At 36.9% G+C, this 24,399-nt stretch overlaps 1 protein-coding gene across 2 annotated transcripts in view; it reads left to right on the top strand.

The window, feature by feature from the left end:
* Positions 1-24,399, top strand: part of STXBP5L (syntaxin binding protein 5L) — a 201,316-nt gene that overhangs the window by 129,220 nt on the left and 47,697 nt on the right. Inside the window, exons 14-19 of one of the 2 annotated variants that reach the window (XM_074145578.1) lie at positions 324-364; positions 3,713-3,930; positions 5,892-6,064; positions 14,824-14,949; positions 19,623-19,774; positions 21,254-21,325. In XM_074145578.1, the coding sequence (XP_074001679.1) occupies positions 324-364; positions 3,713-3,930; positions 5,892-6,064; positions 14,824-14,949; positions 19,623-19,774; positions 21,254-21,325 (782 nt within the window). The remainder of the gene's footprint in view (positions 1-323; positions 365-3,712; positions 3,931-5,891; positions 6,065-14,823; positions 14,950-19,622; positions 19,775-21,253; positions 21,326-24,399) is intronic. The other variant, XM_074145586.1, reaches the window with a different exon arrangement.

Raw genomic sequence — 24,399 nt, 5'->3', positions numbered from 1 at the left:
GCTGGATCACTGCAAAGCCAAAAATTTTGTAATTTAAGCTTATCGTTTGTATGGGAATTAACTTCTTGCTATTGCGGTCTTAAAATTCATTGTGGGCTTAGCTCTCTGTAGGAAATGCATGAAAAAGTGTTTTATTAACCTAATCAAACTACTAACAAAATATTTTCTTATAGTTAGTATATATACCATTATATATTTTCAGTAAGGTATACAGAGTTACTACATGAGCAAAATGCAGTTTTTCTGCTTATATATATCAATGAAAGTAGATGTTTTAGAATTGCATCTTGTTTTAACACATTTAATTTTTATATTTTTTTAAGCCATGCAGATGGATCAGTAAAGTTTTGGGATGCTTCTGCCAGTAAGTTTCTAAAGTTCACTTTTATATAATGCTGACAAATCACACACACATGCATATATATATAAAACATGATATTTAACAGTATAAGTAGTAGTATCTGGGGTGATATAATTAGGAATAATGAGGTGAAATTAAGTAATTTTTTATTAAATTAGGAGGAAAAAAAACCCACTTCTAATGAGATTTATTAGACAGAAAAGAGTTAAAGAGTAAAAACTGCAGATCCAACATACCAAAACCTATGAAGGATGGAGTGTTGGTAAAAAATCCCTAGGGCATAATCTTCTTGTGTATATAAAAGAGTTAGCTCAATTAGGTCTAATATTCCGTTCCAGATGTCATGTTTCTTCTATTCTGAGTATAATATAGTCTTTTTTACAGCTAGGTAACAATAAGTTACTAAAATGCAATAATACATCTCAATACATGTCTAATCTGGCAAGGGTGGAGATGATCTAAATCTTTTCTTGTCCAGTCTCAAGTTCCAGGAAATAATTGGGAAGTATTTCCATTCATCCTAGCAGGAAAAAACTTCAGAAAATGCTTGTTCCATCCATTCTAGCTATAACTACACATATCAAAATCCAGCATTTTCCCCTACAGAAAATACATATGATACTTATTAGTATAATACATTTATTCAAAGTATACATACATTTTGGTTGAAAGCTAACATATTCCCATTCAAATAATGTGACTGTGCTTCACAAAAGTTGCAGTAGAGTTGCCTTGTATCCTGTCTCTTCTGTGGTACAGGGATGTCTGGGTAGAATATCTCTTTTATGAGATACCAGTCTCTTAAAGAAAAGAGAGTGTAAAAGAAAATTCTGTATGAAATTTCAGGCAGAGAGATTTAATTTGACCCTAATGACCAGTTGTAATGGTCGCCAAGAACACAGAAGAACAGAGCATGCAATACTTAAACTACATGCTAGTTTCATGGTGTGCCACAGAATTGTAATGATTAATAGTGCTACCATTTCCAGCCAAATATGGGGAATGTTTACAAGATTTTAATGTCAGCTAAACCTGAAGACTTTTTCAGGTAGTTTTTTTTGCTTAATACCGAATATTTTCACTCATCATGACAGACAAGGAGAAAATGGGGATTTTCAAAGCTTCATTTCACAAAGGAATTTTACATAGACTTGTCAACTGAACGTGACTATGAGTTGTTTTTTTATTACATAATTTATCTATTTGGAAATGGAGGAAAAAGAGATATATGCTGGTTAGCGTTTACATCATCCAATATTTTCAAGTTATGGTGAACACCAAAAAGAAACTCCTGTTGCCGCCATTTGAATGTTTTTATCTCCAAAGGCAGAAGGTTGAGAGCTTTAATATGAACAAAAAAAGAATAACGACTTTTATTTAGAGAAGTGGTGTGAAGCATTGTCTTGTGCGTATTTCATGACGTACTTATGCTCTTCACAAGAATGTGCAAATATAGGTATTAAAGTTAGGGTGAAACAATACAAACTGTTGCAAGACCCCAAAGCGTCTAGTGTATACATTGCACAGGAACCAGTGTGCTAGTCATTTCTTCTATAATTCTGGCAGGAATGGGGAAAGGAAAAAACTTCTCATAGGGAATATAAACATAACCCACTCATCAGTATGTACATGCTGGAACAGAAATTTTTCTTAAAAGTAAAAGCTTAGATGATTATGAATATTCACAATCCCTTCAACAGGAATGGTACTTTCAGTGCATCTCTAATGTCCTGGTCTTAGTCCTGCCTTTCAGGGCGTGTACTGCATTACTGGTACCATACTTGGTACTTTTCACAGAATCACAGAATGATATGGGGTTGGAAGGGGCCTCTGGAGATCATCTAGTCCAACCCCCCTGTCAGAGCAGGTCCACCTAGAGCAGGTTGCAGAGGAACAAGATTTTAATTATTATTTTCAAGATCTTAACATTTTTAATAGCATTCAAATTGCATTTGAGATTTCATAGCAAACATAATATCCTACTGGTATTTGAAGGCACAAAATACTTGCCTTTTAGACATATTTTAATTGTGTATTTTTGTATCTGAATGCACAGATTTGTGGGAGACAGGGAACTGCTAAGTCACTGCAGCAGTTTTCCAAATGTATATTTGCTCAAAACCCATTGCTGCAGATGGTACCTAGTAATTCACAGAAGCACAAGACCCACAGAAGAGGGTCTTGCCTTGTACTTTTGCCCTATGATTCTGTAATTCTCCCAGTCCTAGTATGCACGGGCCCATGATGTCTGATTTGAAGTGCCACTCTGGATTTGCCACTGGGACTAAGGGCATCCTGAGGCCTCTTCCACCGCCACAGAAGGCAGGAAGAATTATGCATCCATTACAGAAGCACTTGCTGTAACTTGTGAAAAATTGGTAGCGTTTTGTATGCTGAAACTTTAAAAAATATATTAAAAAATGATATGCTAAAACTCCTGGAATATATCTGCACCACAAAATGAAAATGTAATTTTGCTGTGTTCGTCATCCGGTTACATAACTAAAACACCATTCTTTCATCTTTTTGTTGCGCTTTTTACACAAGCTAGCTAGACTCATTTACAATTACACTAACATATGTAACAGCTTCGCCTTTATGTATATACAAACCTTTATAGGTGCTGGGCCTGAGTAACTTTTTCTGACCTTGTGCAGTTATTAATAAATGCCACTGATAAATTAACCTAAAAGTAGTAAAAAACAGGGAGGAATGTCAATAAAACAGAATGGGATTGGTTATAATCCTTCCTTTGCCTCCAGAATTCGCTGCAGTGAAGTTCTAGCCTTGACAAAGGCTTCTGGATATAAGGTTATATATACAGGTATAAACACAGATATACTTATTAGTCAATAAACTCAAAACATTTTAGAATTCCTGTTCATTCAAAAAGTCTGTATGTTGCCCAGGCCACCAGAATGCTTTCCTGATGTTTTCTCTTGAAATGCCATTCAGTCTTCACATTCTAGCAAGACAATAACCTCAGACAAATGAAATCTTAGTTTCGCTTCTCATTAGGAAAATAGCAGCATTATCAGAGCCTCTCTAAAACATTGAGTATAAGCCTAATTAGGGACATAATGTTTAACATGGACCTTTGACATCCTGTTCCAGAAAGTACTAAGAAATATTTCACAGACAAATACCTGCTTTGGAAGTATTAAATACATGTCCTACCAGTACTGTGTACCAGAATAGTATCTGCTATTGTATAATACCCATCTTCTTCTCTTAGGCCTTCATAAGATTCTTTGTTATGCCACAACTGAAAAGAAAATGGGAACCAAGGAATTTTATAACTGATTTGCTTCATGTTAGTCAGTATTTTTTATTTGTTTTAATATATTCCAGTTACTCTACAGATGTTGTACAAATTAAAAACATCAAAGGTCTTTGAAAAACAGAAAGTAGGAGAAGGAAAAGCTACGGCTGAGATTGTGGAAGAAGATCCTTTTGCTGTTCAGATGATGTACTGGTGTCCTGAAAGCCGAATTTTCTGTGTGGCAGGAGTTTCTGCATATGTGGTTGTTTACAGGTTCAGCAAACATGAAGTAAATACTGAAATTGCAGTAAGTCCTTCAGAATTTTACTCTCTTATGAAAGAACATAATTTCTAAATCAAATTGCCTTTCTGTGTCTGTGCTCATATACTTGAATAAAACTAATATCAAGCTGTATAAATATATGTTTAGGGGCATTCCATTTTAAACCTTTTAAGTGAAATCTTGATCCTACTTAAGTTAGTGAAAAAAGTCTAACTGAGGTTTTGGGAGCCAAGTCTCCACTTTTTTGCTTTAATAGCAATGTACACTACAGATTTCAGACGTAGTTTGCTTTTAAGACTTTATGATACAGTAAATCTCTGTTGTACTTACCTCCTCTAAGAATACTGGCTGCTCTATGTTTTTATCAGATAATGTACATTTTGTATGTACATAGTAATGCTCTTTTTAACTCAAGTATTTCATCTCTTTATGTTCATAGTGTTTGCACAGCAAGGGAACTGAAAATTATCACTGGCTTTAACAACAACAACAAAAAAAGAGGTTTTTCTTTTCTAGCTTATGCTGACTTTGTTTCCCTAAAAATGGACACGATATGAAATGCCAGATTATTTATGGCTAAGCACTTGATATTTTCCTAAGGTTTCTGCTGCTTTATCCTGTTCAAATACTCCTTTTTATGTCTTCATGTCTTAAGCAGTCACCTTATTTCAGGTAGAATCATACAGTTCATGTTCTTTTAGCAGCACTGCAATCACTTTGTACTTACCATTGTTGTACAGCAAGTCAGACTTTAGTTTAAACCTTGCGTTTTTGTACAGGAGCCACAACTGTTGCTAACCATGTGGCTGAACAGCATTTATAATGTAAAACGTTCTTTCTTAAGTCTAAGAAGTTTAACAGGAGACTACTCTTAAGGCAAAGCCAAACTAAACATGACTGCCTCTCCTTCAGGCTTGCCTTTCTGTGGTGCTGGAGAACAGTTTGCAACTCCAGACGCTCTCTTGCCAGAAAGTATTTCTTTGCGTCTGTCAGCTCTCAACAAATCCCAGGGGCTGAACCAAAATTTCCCTTTCATTTTCCACTTTCCCCAGTTACAGTTCTTTTCCTTTTCACGCTACTTTAATGTACTTTAGAAAGTCTATAGTTCTAGGCTGGCAAAACATGTGTCGTTTTTGGCCTGTAGCCATGTGCTGTCTGGTAAGGAAATTCATTACGTATAGCTGTTCTGTTGTTTTCCTCTCATTTTTCCCCCAGAGGCAATTATTAAGCTAGCTGAAGGTATCCTTTCAGGAAAGTTTTAAAACTAATGAACAGTAATTTCATGTTACTGACCGGCTATAATGCTGTTAAAAGTACTACATTTCAGTATTCTTACATTGTTCCATAGCAAATGCACCTTATCTTTTATTACCTATCATTTAATTTCTTTATTTTCCTGTATTTTACATTTGTGGGTGAATTGCATCGGAACTGGTATTTTCTAAAGTATTATAATATGTGCAATTTAACAGTTTCTCAGATTTCATCTGTAATTAAGGATCATTTATATGAGGAATTGTTCTCTGAAGAGTTGCTTTAATATTATCTAATCTTGATAGTGTAGTCACTGAGCTCCCCTGGGTTTTGTGCATCTCTGAGATGGGCTCATCTCTTTGTTTCCACATTTTTGCTGCAGGCATTCAAGTCTTCACTCTTGAATGGTGGGAGGTTTTTTAATGAAAAGTATGGGACTCTTTGTTGGAAAATGTACCTGACCTTAGGCTGTCTGGCTTTGTCTGTACTGAGACTGAGATGGTCAGTCTCAGGACTTCTTTGCTACCTGAAGTCAGCCCAAGTTCTAGCACTTAGGGTCCTCCCTTCTGTAGCAGCCAGCCTGAACTCAGCTTGAGTTCAGTCTACAAATCCTAGCATTTTAAAGACCCCGTGTTAGCTTGACTGCCTGACATCAGTCTTGTAATGTTATTGCTGTGGTAAATGGGAAGCTTTCTTTATTAAATTATAACTTAGCTTTTTATTTATTTAAGTCATTAGAGGTACGACTTCAGTATGAAGTAGAAGATATCATTACTCCTGAACCGGAAATAATTCCTCCATTTCCAGATGCCTCCTCCCAGCTTCCTTCTTTAAAGAGCCTTTCAGGCAGTACCAACACTGTAGCATGTGAAGGAACAATGAAGGATAGTATCCCATGTCTTAGGTAAGTCTACACCTAATTATTTATTCAAAGATTTGTCTTCCTAAAAAGCATTCCTATTTGTTGTATTAACAATCCATCAGCTATCAAGAAAAAGAGGTTAATCGTATGTATGCAACACAAAATGAGAAGAAACCAGAATATGGAACAAACAAAAGAATTAAGGCAAAATAACTAATAAGGGATTTTAAAAGGCTAGAAGTAATTATGGAGAAGATAAACTGTTACAGTAAAAGTTTGTAGTTTTCCAGTATGATCTAGGAGTAAATCTTCATCTCATACCCACAGTTTTGAATGGAATACAAACACTGCAGAATAAATCAAGGAATTTCAGAGGAACTTGCGTAAAGCAAACGTGTAAAGCTTTCCCTCCTTGATTAATTAGTATAACACTAAAATCTTTCTTTGTGAAAGAAATATATGCATTTTATAGTGAGTAAGGAATGAAAACTGTGTTCATACTCATGAAACAATCTTTAAAATATACAATTATGAAACATTTCATACTGCGTGGAAGTATATTCATCTTTAATCTTTAGAAAGATGCAAAGTGTTGTCTGCTAGAGTACACAATACCACTGTTTGGAGTAGATGAATATGTTCTTACTAATGAGGCAGATAGATTATAGGTTTGAATAGGTTCAAAACAGAATTCCATACAAAACTCCATAAACTGTAATTTTCCAGCAATTGTAGTGTACTGCTGATAACAATTGCTCTCATTTTATTGAATTCATTATTATTTCAATCTAATTATTATTAAATATTTTAAATGCCTCAATTATTTCAAAAACAGTTTAAATGAACATTGCCTGACTTTGCAGATACTATTGAGGTCCTGAAAATAACATTAGCATTTAAAGGTAATATCATAACATTGTTCTTGTAAAATGAACAGTATTTTTTTGGCATCCTGTTCATTTGTCCACTTCATTCAGTCATGCAGTTGAACCTCAGACCTCAGTTTAATCATTAATGTTAACCATGAAAATCAATAGAAGAGACAGAAGTTATTAAAAAAAATCCCAATGTGAAATATATTTCTGAAATTGAAATCAGCAAGAATGCAATCGATTATTTCAGTGGCTAGGATTTTTCCCTTAAGGGATTCTTATTTGATTTAGTCTGGGGAGGAAAGGAATTGTTGATATTGGAGGCAGAAAAGCAGTAATGAACCAGTAGAGGGTCTGCTGGTTAGTTTTTAGAAGTTTGCTTAACTCCATATAATCTCACATTAAACTGGCCAATCAGTTTTTGTCCCATTTTACACAAAATAAACATAAACATATTTTGACAGAGAATTGATTTTTCAAATTCAAAGTAATTATACCACTAGAACTCCTGGCATACTCCCTCTTACATTTGTATAAAAGCATGCTGTGTACACTCTCATCCTTTTCAATAAGGAAAGGCATATAAAAATCCACAATTTTCCTCCAAAGCCTAACCAGGTCCACATTCCTTGTCTGTCAAAATCCTTCGGTTCTAAGCTGAATTATGATGACAAAATGAAAGTAGTGCTGGAAACACAAAACCCAGTGGAGACCTGGATGATGCTGTTGACTTTTTATGCAAGTCATTCAGGTGGGCAGCAGTACAGAATCTAGGATACAGTGATAACAACATAAAGCTGCACCCACCTACACACAGAGCGTGAGTGCACAACTTGAACTATATTGATAATCTACATAAAATTTTATATACAGAGTAGCTTTTAATCTTGGTTCCGTTGTGTTTATTTTCATACCTGCTTCTCAGCCTCCTTAAGGCAAATGGTTGGAACTCAACACTATATAATTTTCGCTAGTCAGAAGTCAGAATGACTGAATGTGTTTGTGTTGGTGAATAGGTACTAGAAAGAAAGTGGTTGAAGGGGCTGAAGTAATAAAAACTTGTCATTTTTCTGAAATCAAAAATAAATGTTACCAAGATAGGCAAGCAGCAGTGTAGAATAAATATTGTTCTTGCTTATTTCAGAAGATTTTATAATGAAATAAGCAGCTATAGTAACATAGAAAACTTATGTATTTGTGATTATGCAGATAAATATTTTTTATGTAAATACTGTCATAAAAAAGCTGTACCCAGAATGTAAGTCTTTGTTCCCAGACCTTTAGTATAATCCCAAAATTAGGTCAATCAAAGGTTTTGACAGTAGCCCCAAGTAGCTCCAAAATGATAAAGAACTGTGATTATCTCATAAAGAAAACCAAAACCCAAAACTTTGCAACAACCAAATTCAGACAAGAACATGTCAAGGAAATCGCTGAAACATATACTTTCCTTTTGTGCATACTCCTGCAGTCTGTTTAGGCTTATAGTATAAAGACTTTTTAGAAAGCAATCCAAAACAAGGTGAGGAAGAACTAAAGATCAACATTACTGTTGAAGGAAGATGGTTAGTGAAAACAGGGAAACAGCTCAAGCATTCATAGAGAAGAAGGTATCACAGGAGCCTGGGAATGACAAACTGAATCATGAAATCTGAAACTATTTTATTCCAGTCTTAAGTCTTTCACCAGCTACAACTTATTCTATGCTAAAAGAAAATCCCCGTGAAATAACATCCATATTACTAAAGAAGATCTTCAAATTTGCAGTGAAAAGTAGAGAAAGGTGTTTGGGTTTTTTTGCTCAGGTAACAACAATCTGAAAAAAAACTTAGAAGGCACTTCAAGTTTTCTAATTTTTCCATCATGTTGTTAAAAACACATTGGAAAAGTAATATCATAATAAAAACATGTTTTAGACTATCAGAATTAATTCTGCAGTCATTTTCAGTCTCATGATAATTTGTTTAGAAGAGGAAAAGGATAAACACATTGTCTCGACAGATACTTGTTGGAATTCACCATAGCAGCATGCTTGACTCTTGTGCTCCCCATCATCAGTTACTCATTAGAATATAGGGATGGAAAGTATGCCTGCTCAGCTGAAAGGGCATTAAGGTTAAATCTTGGTTCCTGGAACTCATTTACCTGTTTTATATTTTTTATAACATTTTTAAGGGCAGGAGCTGAAAACTTAAAATGGGATGCAAGATGGAAACACCACCACTAGTATGCTTCTTAAAGGCTTATCCACAGACATAAGAATTGGAAGGGCCCTATCACAAGGATACTCTGGAGGACTATTTGTATAAAATATTCAGTTTCTGCTTGCTGTGAAGTTTGTTTGAAAATAATACATCTTCATTGTATACAACTCTTGTTTGTAGTTTCAGTTTTTCCTGGTCTCAAAAGACTCCTCTCCCTTAGCAGCTTGAATTCACAGATGTTCATCCTTTTGTTCTCACCACAAATCATAGAATCATAGAATGGTTAGAGTTGGAAGGGACCTTAAAGATCATCGAGTTCCAACCCCCCTGCCATGGGCAGGGACACCTCCACTAGACCAGGTTGCTCAAAGCCCCATCCAGCCTGGCCTTGAACACTTCCAGGGATGGGGCATCCACAACTTCCCTGGGCAACCTGTTCCAGTGCCTCACCACCCTCACAGTAAAGAATTTCTCTCTGGTATCTAATCTAAATCTCCCCTCTTCCAATTTAAAACCATTACCCCTTGTCCTGTCACTACACTTCCTGACAAAGAGTCCCTCTCTGGCTCTCCTGTAGGCTCCCTTCTGATATTAGAAGGCTGCTATGAGGTCTCCCTGGAGCCTTCTCTTCTCCAGGCTGAACAACCCCAGCTCTCTCAGCCTGTCTTCATAGGGGAGGTACTCCATCCCTCTGGCCATCTTCGTGGCCCTCCGCTGGACCCATTCCAACAGGTCCGTGTCCTTTCTATGTTGAGGACTCCGGAGCTGGACACAGTACTCCAGGTGGGGTCTCATGAGCGCAAATACTACTGGGTAGTCCAGGGCTTCTTGAAGCTTATGTATAGTGTCACTTCAGAAATGCTCATGGATATGTATCTTATGAACAAAGGAAAGGGCAAAACTTTAGTGCCAGCAGAATAGGTAAGAAAGTACAAAATTTTGAGCAGAGGTTTGCTGTTAATAGAAAACAACAATATAATGCTATTACTACCTGTGGTGGGCTGACCTTGGCTAGCTACCATGTGCCCACACAGCCACTCTGTCACTCCCTCTCCTCAACAGGACAAGGGGAAGAAAATAAGGTGGAAAAGCTCATGGGTTGAGATAAAGACAGGGAGATCACTTACCAGTTACTGTCATAGGCAAAACAGACTTCACTTGAGAAACAAAAACAAAAATTAAAACCTGTTCTCCATCCCCTCTTTTTCCCAGCTTCAATCCTCCATTTCCAGCTCCACCCCCAGCAGCACAGAGGCGATGGAGAATGCTGGTTGTGGTCAGTCCATAACAGCTCCTCTCTGCCCCTCCTTCCTCCTCACACTTTTCCTTGCTCTGGTGCCAGGTCCCTCCCATGGGGTACAGTCCTTCAGGATAAACCTGCTCCAGTGTTCAAAAGCCACAGTTCTTTCAGGAAATATCCACTTGCTTCACAATAAGATCCTCCAAGGGCTGCAGTGTGGATATCTGCTCCATCATGGTTCTCTCCCTGGGCTGCAGGGGAATCTCTGCTTCTGTAACTGGTACTTGGAGCTGTTTCTCGCTTTCTTTTTCCTCACTTCTTGCTCCCAGGCAGTATTTTCTGCCCTTTCTTAAATTTGTTTTCCCAGAGGTACCACCAGCTTGGCTGAGGGGCTCAGCTGTGTCCTGCTATGGGTCTGTGGCAGAGCCAGTTGGAACCACCTAGAACGAGGCTGTCTGGTATGGTGCAGCCCCTGGCCTCTCCTCACAGAGGCCACCCCTGCAATCCTCCCTGTCCCCCACTACCAAAACCTTGCCACACAGCCTATGTGCTTCTGCAGTCAGAGAGGGGGAAAGGCAGGAGCAGGTCAAGGTCATGAAGAGGAGAGGAGATGTTTATGTCTTGGAGATCCAAGTGAAGGTCTCATTACCAATCCTGAAATGCTGCATATATTCTGCTGTGATATCCAAATATGTGATACCCAGATATGTGATCCCTTATCCTCAGGTATAATAGGTATACTATGATAGGGCTATGGAGTTTGAAGAGGTTACAGGACCTGAGAAAGTTGCAGATGATTGTGAAAGGCATCACACATCTAACAACAAACTGTTAAGCTCTTTCACCAACAGCACCAGCTGGCGCTTCACTTGCACCACCTCCTGTTTCTGCTGCTTCCTCTCTCCAGGCTTAACAAAGCCATGTATTAGTTCCAACAAGGTGTCTTGTGCACCCTGCTACACCACATGCTTATTCTGGCTTGGTCAACCCACACTTCAGAAAGTCTTATCTCACACTGCCAGCACTGCTTTTTGGCTCCCATAATTTTTTGGCGTGCTAGAGTTGTAGTATGTTGCTGTATCTGTTGCAGTCTGTCACCAACCATGGGTAACAAGGCTCCTTATGCAAGGAAATGGAAGTGGTTACTTTCTTGTCTCTAAGCAAGCAGATAAAGTGCTGTTCATCTTCACTATGTACACATTGTCACAGTGGGATTCTGTTCCATGTTGGGTCAAGACTGTGGCTGTTGAGTGCTTTCCTTTTGCTCTTGTGACTGCCACAACCCTGAGCGGGGAAGGGAGGAGTGGTAATCCAGACCGGTGCCTGAGAGGTCTGTTGTCACAGCTGGTCCTGGGCAACGAGGACAGAGGAAGGACAGGGAAAAAGCATCCCGCTTGATGAACTGTGCTGTCACGTCTTTCCTATGACAAGATCTGAGCCAAGAGGCTGATTACTGCTCTGGATAAATGGATATGTAAGGTCTGAACAGTACAACAGGCAGAAGAAATAGAATAGTGTGCCAAGCCGCTGTTAAGGAAATGCATTTAGAAAGATAGATGAGGAGTGCCTTTCTCATTAAATAGTAAATAAGCAAAAGATTTGGCAAGGCTAGTGACCCCTCTACAATAAAAATAGCAGCAGTACAAGATAAACTGTGTTACTGAAACGGTTAAACAGTTTGAGATAGGGTGTGAAAGGCAGTTACCAAAGATGTATCAGGTGCAAGTGCCCAGGGGCTGTCAGGGGGAGCTGCCAGGTGGCCCCAGTGCAGAGCACTACTCATGCCGGACACAGATGGCTCCAGACAGCTCCAACTGACCCACTGCAAGGTGAGCCCCTCAGCCAAGAGGGTGGCACCTCTGGGAAAATAAATTTAAGAAAGGGCAAAAAATGCTTCACAGCAGCTGTGAGAGAGGAGCAAGAAAAAAGCATGAGAAACAGTCCTGCAGACACCAAGGGGAGAGAAGCAGAGGGGGAGGAAGCACTCCAGGTGCTGAAGCAGAGATTCCCCTTTCAGTCCATGGAGGAGACCATGCTGATACAGGTTGTCCCCCTGCAGCCCATGGAGAGCCTGTGTCAGAGAAGGGTCCTAGCAGGAGCTGCAGCCCATAGAGAGTAGCCCACTCAGGAGCAGATTTTCTGGCAGAAACTGTGGCCCGAGAGGGATCCATGCTGGAGCTGTCTTTTCCTGAAGGACTGTATCCCTTGGGAGGGACTCCACACTGGAGCAGGGGAAAAGCGTGAGGAAGGAGTGGCAGGCAGAGAGTGTTATGAACTGACCAAAATCACTGTTCCCCATCCCCGCTGTGCTGCTTGGGGTTGGGGAGAAGGTAGACAAGTCAGCAGTGCAATTGAGCCTGGAAAGAAAGGAGAGGTGGGAAGATGATATTTTTAGTTTTGTTTTCATATAATTTTTCACTCTCCTGCTCTATTTTAATTGTCAATAAATTAAACTAATTTTCCCCAAGTTGATTCTGTTCTGCCTGTGACAGTAATCGGTAAGCAATCTCCCTGTCCTGTCTCAACCCATGAGCTTTTTCATCTTATTTTCTTCCCGTGTCCTGTTGAGGAGGGGGAGTGAGAGAACAGCTGGGTGGGCACCTGGCAGCTGACTGAGGTTAACTCACCACAGATATTAAGGTCTTATTAAGAAAATAGTCCTTATGCTTTAAGAACTTTTTCAAAAAGTATCTTGAAGTGCTTCTACTGCTAACACTGAGCTGGAGATTTTCTCTCTTGTGTCATAAGGTACTTCCATGTCCAGTCTTTTCTCTTATCAGACTGTAAAAGCGTGAGAGGTATTGCACGGTCCTCTGTTCTTCTTAACTTCTATCAGAATTAGAGCACTATTTGCTTTGTACATTGTCCATTGTGCTGCTGGAGTTACCTTCTTTTGAACTTTTGCCCTGGTGTCATTCTGTGATTGTCTTACTTCATTTTACTTCAGTTTTCTGCATCTATTTTTCCAAGATTGCCAGTAGCCTTATTTGCCATAAAGTCCTCCGTCCCAACAGATGCAGTCAGTGTAGCTACAAAAAAACTGATAGCCCTGGTTTTATTGTATGAGAAGTTTGAATATCCTCTCCTGAAAGAAGTGTTTACTTGTTCTGAATAGAAATTAATTGAGTTTTTTTCCAATCTGATCCATCAGGTGTATGGGCCACAGCTGCTTGGAAAGCTTGCTGAGTCACGTCATAGTCACATTCAGGGGATAGTCATCAAAGATCTCTTCTCTGAGATCCCGTACATAGGATAATACTACTTAAGTTATTTATGGTAGAAATATATGTATAGAGAAGTGCTTACAGCAGAAAGAAATATTATGTGCCAAAAATTGCAGCTCTTTATAGAGTATGTTGTCCATGTCTATATTAACTAGCTACTTTCCTTCCTCTCCTGATTCTTAGTCTTTCTTTGGGTACTATTTTTCGCAGGGATAGAGGATTATATGTGATAGACTGCCTTATGACTGTGTGCAGAATGGTGCAATATAAGCTGTCTCATAATTTACAGCTATAATAAAAATGCACTGGCTTATGGGTTTTATGTATAAATTACTACCTACAGTGTGAATGTACTAATGAATAACATGAATACCTCAAAGTATTGCCATTATTGCATAATTTCTTTCAGTGTATCATCATGTTGTTCTACCAGTCAAGAACACGCATAAAGCAGTCACACAGAAATGTTCAGTTCCTATACTCCCTCTTAATATGTACACCTTCAGTACCAGCTTTGAAAGTCACTGAACTTGCCAGAACAGAATATGAATATCTTAATGATTATATCAGAGTTTATGTAGGAAGCGTTCATTCATTAAGACCGGATCATGTATTAGGTGACTTTACTCCTAAGAGGAAAAGAGGACTTGTTTGCACTAGATGAACAAATAAAATTGTCCAGTCCATAAGTTTTGAATATGCAATGGTGAAGACTGCTGCAGAAAGGTACATCTTCTCATCATCTCTTGCCTCTTTGCATTTTTCTGTCATGCTTTACTTCAGAGCAAGAAAGTTCCAAAAAATACAGAAATGTCCTATTTCAAAGTTCCAGAAGAAAGTATTTTAGGTTTTCCATTCAAGTTGATTTTTCACGATGATTTTTTAAGTGTGCGTTATATAGCATAAGAAAATATTCTGAAAAAGGAAAATCAAAGCAAAATGATTAAGCAAAAATTATTTGTATTGACCCTCACCTACATCTTCTCCAGAGTTTCTTTTGTAAGGAATCTTGAAGTTTTCAGGTTTATTTCTACAAGAGAAATGAAAGTCAAAATCTGGAATTCCTCCAAAATATCCCTGTTGTGATTGGAACACCTGGTCTCAAATGTACGGATATATGCAGAGTATGCTGCAAGGGCTGGTACTGCTCTAGGCTATTTAAGGGATTGTGCTTCACTAGTATTTTTTCAAGAGAGACAGTTGTTATTCATGGCCCAGTCTGTTTGTTTGTTTGTTCTTATTTTATACCTCTTCTTCTTAGCGTTAAGACTCGACCTGTGCGAATGCCTCCTGGATACCAAGCAGATCTTGTTATTCAGTTGGTGTGGGTGGATGGTGAGCCTCCACAACAGATTACCAGTCTTGCCGTAAACTCTGCTTATGGACTGTAAGTAATTAAAAATTAAGGTTGAATTGATGTATTTTTTATTGCACTAAATCATGTATTTTCCAATTAGAGTTTGAAGTTTCCCACAGACAATTAAAGTCAGACTAAAAATAATCAAAAGGTGCTATAACCCAGATTCTTGGGGAAAAATTATTGGAACTCACATAAATATTGTAATATGAGATGTTGAACTGCTGTTCTTGCCAATATTTTTACTATTCCTATTTAAAAGACGAGAGCTTTTCACATTATTCTGTCCATCCTTTCAAATAAAATCTAATTACCTTTCAAATCTGCAATTTTTAAAGTTATTTTGAAAGGATCACCAAGGTGAAATACATTTTGTAGAAATGGTGATGTGATTAAGTGTTCAATGTCATTTATCATTACATCATATCTAGTTGGAAATTGTCTTATGAGAACAGCGTTTTTATGTCTGTGCTAGTCTCTGCAAGAGAACCAGCGACCTGAAATTGAAAATGGAATAACGAACATTCAAATGCTAAATTCTGTATGGAAGTGCAAGTGAGCATATCTGTGTGTATTTTTTTGCTCAGATACATTAAAATGATTTTCCCTGTAGAAGGTGTTACTCCAATAAAAACTATAAGCTCTAATGGGTGTTAGGCATCTGACTCCTACTGATTTTCAGTGTCATTTGACTCTCTAGAGAGACTTTGGAAATTTTATGCATAGCCTTTACATTTGTGCAAAAATATTGTCATTTTGGGGCTGTTTTGTCAAGTCTTTGGCCTAAATTTCCAGACAGTTTCCTATTCATGAATTCTGGAAGTTTCTTTTGTTTTACCATATCCATGCATTTATCACTTGGGAAAGTTGTTGGTTATTACCTAATTTGTTCCCTTGCAGGTCTCAGGCCTCAAGGCAGCATCTGACTTCAGGAATAATCACACCATTCTCTCGCTTGTAAACTATTCTGACAGGTTGCAGTTCTCCTAGCTCTCACAGTGGTTTCCTAAACATACCTGATTCAATCAAATGCTTTAAATTGTTTCCTTTGTTGGGAGCAGTAATAGTTTACAGGTCAGCCTCCTTTAAAACACCATATACTAAGTACATGAGTATTTCAGAAATAAATGCATGTATCAATAAAATAGCCCAATAACCTAAATCTAGCTTTCCTACAAAAGCTACCCAAGAAAGGCCTGTTTCTTTAAATATCTTCTGCAGAGTCTTTTCTCTTTCCCTCTCTCTTGCATCTCTCAACTTTTTCCTTGGGCCTATGACAAAGTACAATCTTTTATCAGAATTTCTGTTTAATACCTTAGCCTCACAGTGTGGAAAAACTGTGTCACTTCATCATGAAGCTTAAGGATATGACATTTTTGCTGTGCTAGTTGTCGGGTTATTTGGGTCATCTTTTGCCTAAAATTTTTTCCTATATTAATCAGTTTAACTAGGAGGAAGGCATAGGATAGTAGGTATGTTCTGGAGTGTCTGTTTCCAATGTTTTTTAATTACTTTGATTCTGTAACTGTATATTACAAATAATAGGGACATAGTGTTCCTGATGTTACTGCACTGTGAAACAGGACTATTTCGTTTACTTTTAACAGTACCAAGCTACAAATTAGAAGTATTAACACCTGATTTATTTCTGTTTAAATGAATCATCAAAATCTTCTTTATGTTATGAAAGTAGAAAAGAAAACATTACAAAATGTTTCTATTACAACTGAAGATCTACAAGGTTAAATACAAATAATAAATTTGTTTTAAAGTATGTTCTGCTGGACTGAAAACAGTCTCTGAAAATTTCTTACCAGCTCATGTGATAAAAATTTTCAGCCCATCTACGTATTAATTGTCAAGAAATGCCTAACATGGAATTTAGGACATTTCTATGAAAGATACCCACAAAATAGAGCATCTCCTAGCAACTAATTCTAGTCATCCCTCAAATTTGAGAAATTAATTATGCTTATTTTGTATTTGATTTCATAAAGATAGGATGTTAGTAATTTATCTTAAGCCTTGTTAATAGTAATGTCTACCTAGATTTTCTTATCTTTCCTCAGAAGTGTTATAACATCAATGAGCAATTTCTGATTTTTCTTGGTAGTTTTTTAGTTGTAAGAAATGCTATATCCATGCTTGCATGTTTAGAGTTTAGAAACATGCAGACCAGGAAGTGTTGATCTGTTTTGTGGATTTGCTGACCATAGAGTGAATGATCACTAGCTCTTCTCGTGACTCATGTTTTCCAAAATAAATAAATCTCAGGTTAATCATTTTCAAAATGCAGATGGCATTAATTTTTTTCCCCAAAGTACTAACAGATGATATTGACACTCATCATTTTTGTTCCTTTATTTTTCTTCTCCACCTAGAACACAGGGATTATCACAAGAATTACTGTCACACTTTACACTAGTAATCTTTTTTACTTCAATATCCTTTCTCTTACAATGCCTATTAACATATGCTTTAAAGCAAAATACAAGAATGCCAAAAACAAATAGCAAAATAACATTTTACTATTCTTTGTCAGTCAATTTGTGTCAAGAAACATGAAGTCATATAAAACAGAATGGTCTTCTGGCAAATATGACAGACAGAGTTCCTTTTTGTCCCAGAGAAACTCTCTCAAAATATTTTTGTTCTTCTATTAAGCAGAACAGGCTTTAGTAATTCCTGAAATAGGCATTACCCTACGTTTATAAAACATGGAGTTTATTCCTTAGTGCAGCTTACATTCTTTCCACATAACCACAAAATATTGCCAAATAAAAGTGTATTTGTACAGACTTTAAACTGGTGTATATTAGTAGCTTCTTAAGCTACAGATCAATGAAGAGTCAATGGGGAAAAAAAGAGTATGTTCACAGTATGTCCATAGATGCTGTACTAAAGTCAGTGTTAAATCAAGGGTAGAAAACATGGTGTAGTAACAACCAGTCGAATTTGATCCACTGTTGTAGATGGTGCCTTAATTTGCCATTTTAACAAAAAATAAAAACACCTAATTTTCCACCTTTACCTTTTCTGTTTGCTATATGGAACCCTCTTTTTTATAATGGAAGCAGAGGAAGAAAAGGTAAAACAGAGGAAAATGTTCTATCTACCCTGCTTCCCCTTCCTCTATCTTGTTACTTCTCTCTTTCCATATTGTTTTTCCACACACAAATTCATATATGTCCTTTAAGATATTGTGGAGCTATATTAAGAAGACTCAGGTGGAGATGAGTGCATGGCTCACTTTTAGTATGAGCTCAGTGCCTAAATATTTTGCAGGGCTTTGAACTGACCACCTTAATTACTTTTTATAGAAAATGATGGAACTTGATCACAAATGATTCCTAATCTGATGGAGTGTGGTTTAGGATTTTGAGTTTTCTTGTGGCTGTACATACAATCCTTTCTATCGGAAAGTTAAAATTGCAGTCTGATAGACAAGGAGACACTTCTGTAAAATAATTGTCAGTATATAATATTCCTGCTTAAATCAAGTCACCAACAATGCCATGTCAAGAGTTTAGCATATGGATCCTTTCAATAGCCATATGCTCTCTAAATTTATTTGCCATTATTTAAATCAGAAAGAAATGAGTCGATTTTACTTGTCTATTTTAATATTTAATCTTAAATAGGTTTAATGCATTAGTGAGACTATGATGCAAAGATACTATCTGTTGACATGTATGGGTTTCCATATGCTTTGGTTAGCTTCAGACTTTCTCCCAGGTTTTACATATAGACATGTTTAGAGTCTTTTTGTTTTCTTCCTTTTCCATTTTTTCTTCCTTTTCCTTAGATAGATGCACTGTCTTCTTCCTTTTCCCCCTCAGCCTCTACCCCTTCCAAGCTGGGGAAAAAGCAAGACCAGAAAAAAATTTTATGGGACAGGAGGAGAAAGTGCTGCTGGTCCAATACAACTTCCTTCCTCTTTCTGAAACTGGTGTCAGAAGGAAATCAGTAGAAGCAATAAAGAATAATTGGGGCAGAATGATTTGAAAGGGATTTTCTAGGCAGCAAAAGAAATAAATTGTTCCTTCTGTTTTTCTGTATAACAAGACCACAGCCCAGATCTTAGGCAATTGCACACCAGTTGAGAGATCTTGCCCATAAATTAAACCACATCAAAATGCCATTTGTAGAAGCATTTCAGAGAGGTAGAGACTGTTTTAGCATGAATCTGTGCTGTAGCCAAACTGACAGAGTTGGAAGGAAATTTTATAAATACCTTTCATATTTGGGTATCTCCACAATACAGCTTAATATGTTTCATTTATCATTTATATTTAGATTAAAATATTTTTTATACATTTATTTGTATTTCTATTTTAATTTATACACATATTTCATATATATGTATAATCACTTTTTAAGATCTACATCCAGATTTCTAGGCTTAATTTACATCATTGTTACTGGAATTATATTGTTTAGTAAAGCAACATTTAGACATTATTGCAATGGGTTTGGCACAGAAAGTTAATTAAAGTGGGGAGTCTGCTTTCTGGGAAGTCACTTTCTGTGTTTCAGGACACAATTTTAAAAATTCGGATTACAAAGCTGTAAGAATTATAAAATGTAAGCTTTGAGTAGTTTCTGAAGAAAATGTGCAGAATTCATAATAATAAATAATAATTATTGTTTGCACCACTTAATTACATATTACTAATACCTTTGAGGAACATTTCTTTTCTCAGAGTGGCATTTGGAAACTGCAATGGTTTGGCCGTTGTGGACTTCATGCAGAAGACAGTACTGCTGAGCATGGGAACCCTTGACCTATATGGATCAAGTGATCCATACCAGCGTCAACCCCGTTCACCTCGCAAAAGCAAGCAGTTTGCTGCAGGTAGGAAATAAATTATTGTGTTTATGAGCCTGATACGTTCTTTGTTTTTTTTGCGTGTGGCTTTTTATAGTGCTTTTGAAATGCATGACTATTTGCCGGCCAATGGAGTTTCTATAACTTGACTAAAGAAACCTGACGTACTTTAGGTACTGACATTTTCTCAGAAACAAAATCTTATATGAAGTTTATTCTTTTGGGATGGAGGTCAGCAAGTAATTCCCTTAGCTGAGTCTGTAAAAAATCATAATGAGCAGAGCAGTAAATGGTTTCTCTCACAGTCACTTGAAGTGTAGTCTGTATGCTATTTTCTTTCTGGTTTTGATAAGTTCATACCAATAGGTAAGATTTCAATTTAAACATAATTGTATCTTCTGCCAAGTGCTATTCGTTGGTATTTGAACAGGCAGTTGTGCTTGGAGTATTATGTAGGTAGCACAAGGAGCTCAAATTAGTGACTTTCTTAGTGAATTGAAGCTCTTGGTATAAACTTACTAAATCCAGCTGTACCCCATTTTAAAATTTCACACCAAGAGGATCACATTTGTAAGTCAGAGCTATTATTATGCATTGTGTGTTAGAAATATTAGTCCATCAATACAGTTAAATTTTACCATACATTTTTGATTATCTAAAAAATTTACTTGTATGAGAATAAAGTCCAAAGATACTCTGTTTCAAGTCTTTTTACTCTCATATTCCATAGTAACGTACTAGAGTCAGACGCAATTATGAAATGTGTTTTATATAGCTGTGATGTTTTAGAATTAGATTTAAAAATCTGTTTGAAAACGTTGAGTTTTAAATCTAACCATAAAATGGTAAAAGCAGCAGATTATAGTGAGTTTATGACATCAGCATTTTCATCAGCAGACCCTGCACTTTTTTAATTGAGAATATGTTTGCACACCAAACAGAAATTGAAATTTAGAGAATAATATGTATGTCTTTAGGCCTATTCCTGTTCCTGAAAGACAATTTATGTCACTTTCTAGGCCTTTAATCATGGCAAGCTTAGTTCTCACCTGTGCCAAATGTTAAGGATATAAATTTGGCACAGCTGAGGAGAGAAGGGACAAGCAGCTCTAAGCTACCTTCAGCTTCTCTGTCTCATTCAGCCAGCCTCACAGCAGCTCCCAAAGTAATTTGAGCAGCTGCCCACAAGTAACATGCTGTAGAGCCCTGTACAAAAGGTGGAGGGTAGCTGATATAGCAATACGGAATACACACTTCTAGATTGCTTATAGAAGCTATGCATCTAAATAAAGCCTCAGCTGCTTTCTCACCATCCATCCCACGTCCTTTATTTTTTTGGTTATTTTTCTTGTTATATTTCCCAATTGGAAGGTAAGCATCTGCTGAAATTTCTTCACCTTGGCTGTTCTAGATGCTGGTTATGGTATCACTTCCTTTCACTTTAGACTGTTTTTTCTCTCTTTCCTCTGCCTGCTGCTGATGCTGGTGTACTGGCATGTTCCAAAGACAACTTTTGCATGCGTGGCCTGTCTAACTTTTATCCAGATTTAACGAAACGGATCCGTACTTCCTATCAGAGTAAGTTCTATAAAGGTTAGGCAAATAGCTTTATAATGACTGGACTATGCCTGACTTAAACCCATGTGTTTGTGCTTTGTAATGTGTTTTTTTTAAACACATTCAGCATGCATGCAAACTTATTACGTTTTGTGATGTCAACCATGCTTAATTTTGAAAATTATCTTTATTATAGAGATATTTCAAAACTGTTTTCTTCCAAAAGAGTCAATGAGAAAACCTCAGTGACTTATATGGGGCAGATTGGGCCTTAGAAATGATTTTTCAACAATGTTGTGTTCTTGATGATAGTATCTTTCTTTGGTTTTATATTCATTTCACTGTACATCTACTTATATGAAGCATTTCTTGTTTTGCAATGGAACTGACTGGTTGTAGTTATTGATTAATTCTTCGGTGTTTTCAGAAGAGCAATGTGGTTTAAAAGAGTACCAATTGGATTGATGCTGTAAAATTTAAAATTTTAATCTTAGTTTGGTACTTGAGTATTTGGCTTTGGGGAACCATCCCATGCCTCTGATCTTTAATGGGGAATGTAAAGTGGGTATAAAAATACATGCATCAAAGAGAGCTATGAAAATTAATGTTTTTAATATCTTTAAATTTTGAATTATAGTGATACTCAATTTAAATATTAGTATTCATCACTGCAGAATGTGATGAACAAAGCTATAATTAATTTTGCAAAAATGACTGTTCAACAGATGAGCTGTATGTATCTTAATTAACTGCAGTGCTTATATGTAATTAGGTCTCCAGGATGCCTCTTATTCATTTCTTTATAAAGTAGTTTTCACAGAACAACCATATAGGCAATTTTACATTTAATACTCCATATAGACAAGATAAAGGGGTGGCAGTTGTTTTATCATCTCACGTAAATACAGAGTTGTGTAGCTATTGAAATACATTTGTATACTTGCACAAGAAATTCTATTCCGTCTCTCTAGACTGATTACTCAACAACCGATTTCTATGATTTTAATACTTCATAATACTTCATAAAAGGTGGCCTGTTGAGCTAAAAGACTAGTCCAGTTACAAATCCAGCAGTCCATAAAAAGTTTTGGTGTATAATGTCTTAAAATTTATTAGTCTGGTCTTGCTAATTTCAAGTCTGTAACAGAAATTAGCAAGGGAGAGACAGACAGCAGTCAAAGGTTTGGGGGTTTTACCCTACTAAAAAATTAATAAATTCTAAGACCAACAATTACCAACATTTTCATTCAAAATGGCAAATGCACATCATGGAATTTTCCATAGCTGAGAATGTCTTGTATTGTTTCCATCTTCAACCCCCAAATCGGAAAAGTCTGCAAAATCTTTCTGTATATATCATACTGGAAGAGTATGAGTCTGACTCTTGTGCAAGATCATATTAACAGATTAATTTCTTTCCTCAAAAATTATTTGGTTGCTGCTTTTGCCACTTGATACCTGTACAGGAGTATGTACTGTATGATCTGAAAGATGCACCAGGCGCTAAGATAAGGAACAGGGCAAGAATGTGTCATAGACTGTAAAATATCTTGCTAAGTCATTCTCAAGTTATGCTTTGTTATATATCTTATCCATGAGTTTTAAGAGGGGTATTGTGAATAGATTCAGGATTTTGCTTACAAGTTTATCTCTTCTTGTAAAGGATGATGATGGGAAAAGAAAAAAAAATTATTATTGGAAATTGTGCAGTTGAAGCTGATACTGTTAAGGCAAAAGCAGGAGCAGTCATGCGGTAACATAAGCATTAGGTCTAAAGTTTTTAGGGTTATATAAATGAAAATGGAAGTTAATGGGAAGACATATCAGCAGATGATTCAATTAAGTAATGAACTGGGAAGATAATTTCATGAGGATCCGTTTGAGAGAATAAGACTTGCAGGCATTGAAGCCAAATAAGAGATTATCAATGAGTGAGACACTTAAACTTTTGTTTGTAATTTTGGAGGTGATTTGCAGGAAGAAACAGTCTAGGTTAGTATCCAGCCTGAATCTGAGAGTTAAAGGGTGATGTTCCAAGGATCAAACCAATATTATGGATTTAGAGTATCAGGGAAGACAGTGGAGCTGTTAGCTGTGTTGAAGTTGGGAAGAGAAGACTTTATCACAAAAGGTTCATCTTGGCAATGTTGAGTTCACGTCTGGAGGCTTGTGAGTCATTTTTAGAAAGGCAGGATTACTACTCTAACTTGGATGGAAGGAATTCAAGTTAGAGATGTGTATTTATGAATCATTAAGGGTAAAAAAAGATATCTATGGCCTTGTTTACAGGAGAGAATCCCCTCAAATACTGGGACAGAGAGATAAAGGAAGTCTTGATGTTTCAGTCTGGGGTGCTTTGCGACTGAAGAGGAAAAGGGGAAAAAAATCATCAAACAGGGAAAAGAAGCAATATGTTGGAGAAGAGAGGTTTTCCAATGGAAAGACTTAATCAACAATGTCAAGGGCATCCAATATGCAAAGCACAGTGGTGGGATAATTGTTTTGAATTTTAGCCAATAAATCTATAGAGAGCTTGATAAGAGTAATGTGTAAGCTAGACTCAAAAGCATCTAGAGTGGACTTAGAGCATTAAGACAGCACATTCTCTAGTTTGGGAGCTGGAAGTGGGAAGAGAGAAGCAAGAAAGGAAGGAATTAGGAGGAGAAATGTAATCAGTTCTAGGAACAGAGAATGGGAGAGACTGAAACATAAGTGTCTTGTCAGGGGAAGTAAATTGAGGAAAATAAAAGGTTAAAATGAATCTAGGTGCAGAGCTGGAGGTAGCTTTCTGGTGTTGATGACCTGTTCCATTTGCTATAACATCTGCTGGCAGCCACCTTCCTTTGTAGCAAGAATATGTGCCAAGCCAAATAAAATAAAGTCTCTCTGCAGTAATGCCGAACTGTAGTGGTGTTTGGTTGGTTTTCTTTCTTTTTTTTTCCTTCAATTGACAGCAAGTTGTACATGTTATTACCTACTAGAAGATAACATATATTCAAATATTAAAACAAGTACATTTACTGCATCTAGAGAGATAGTGTTTGCAGCAGAAAATAAAATTACCAACTTGCAAAAGCAATTTGCATCTCCTCCTA

This window comes from Numenius arquata, chromosome 1 (genome assembly GCF_964106895.1).
Source record: "Numenius arquata chromosome 1, bNumArq3.hap1.1, whole genome shotgun sequence".
NCBI classification, from domain to species: Eukaryota; Metazoa; Chordata; class Aves; order Charadriiformes; family Scolopacidae; genus Numenius; species Numenius arquata.
This window is presented reverse-complemented; position numbering and strand designations above follow the sequence as displayed.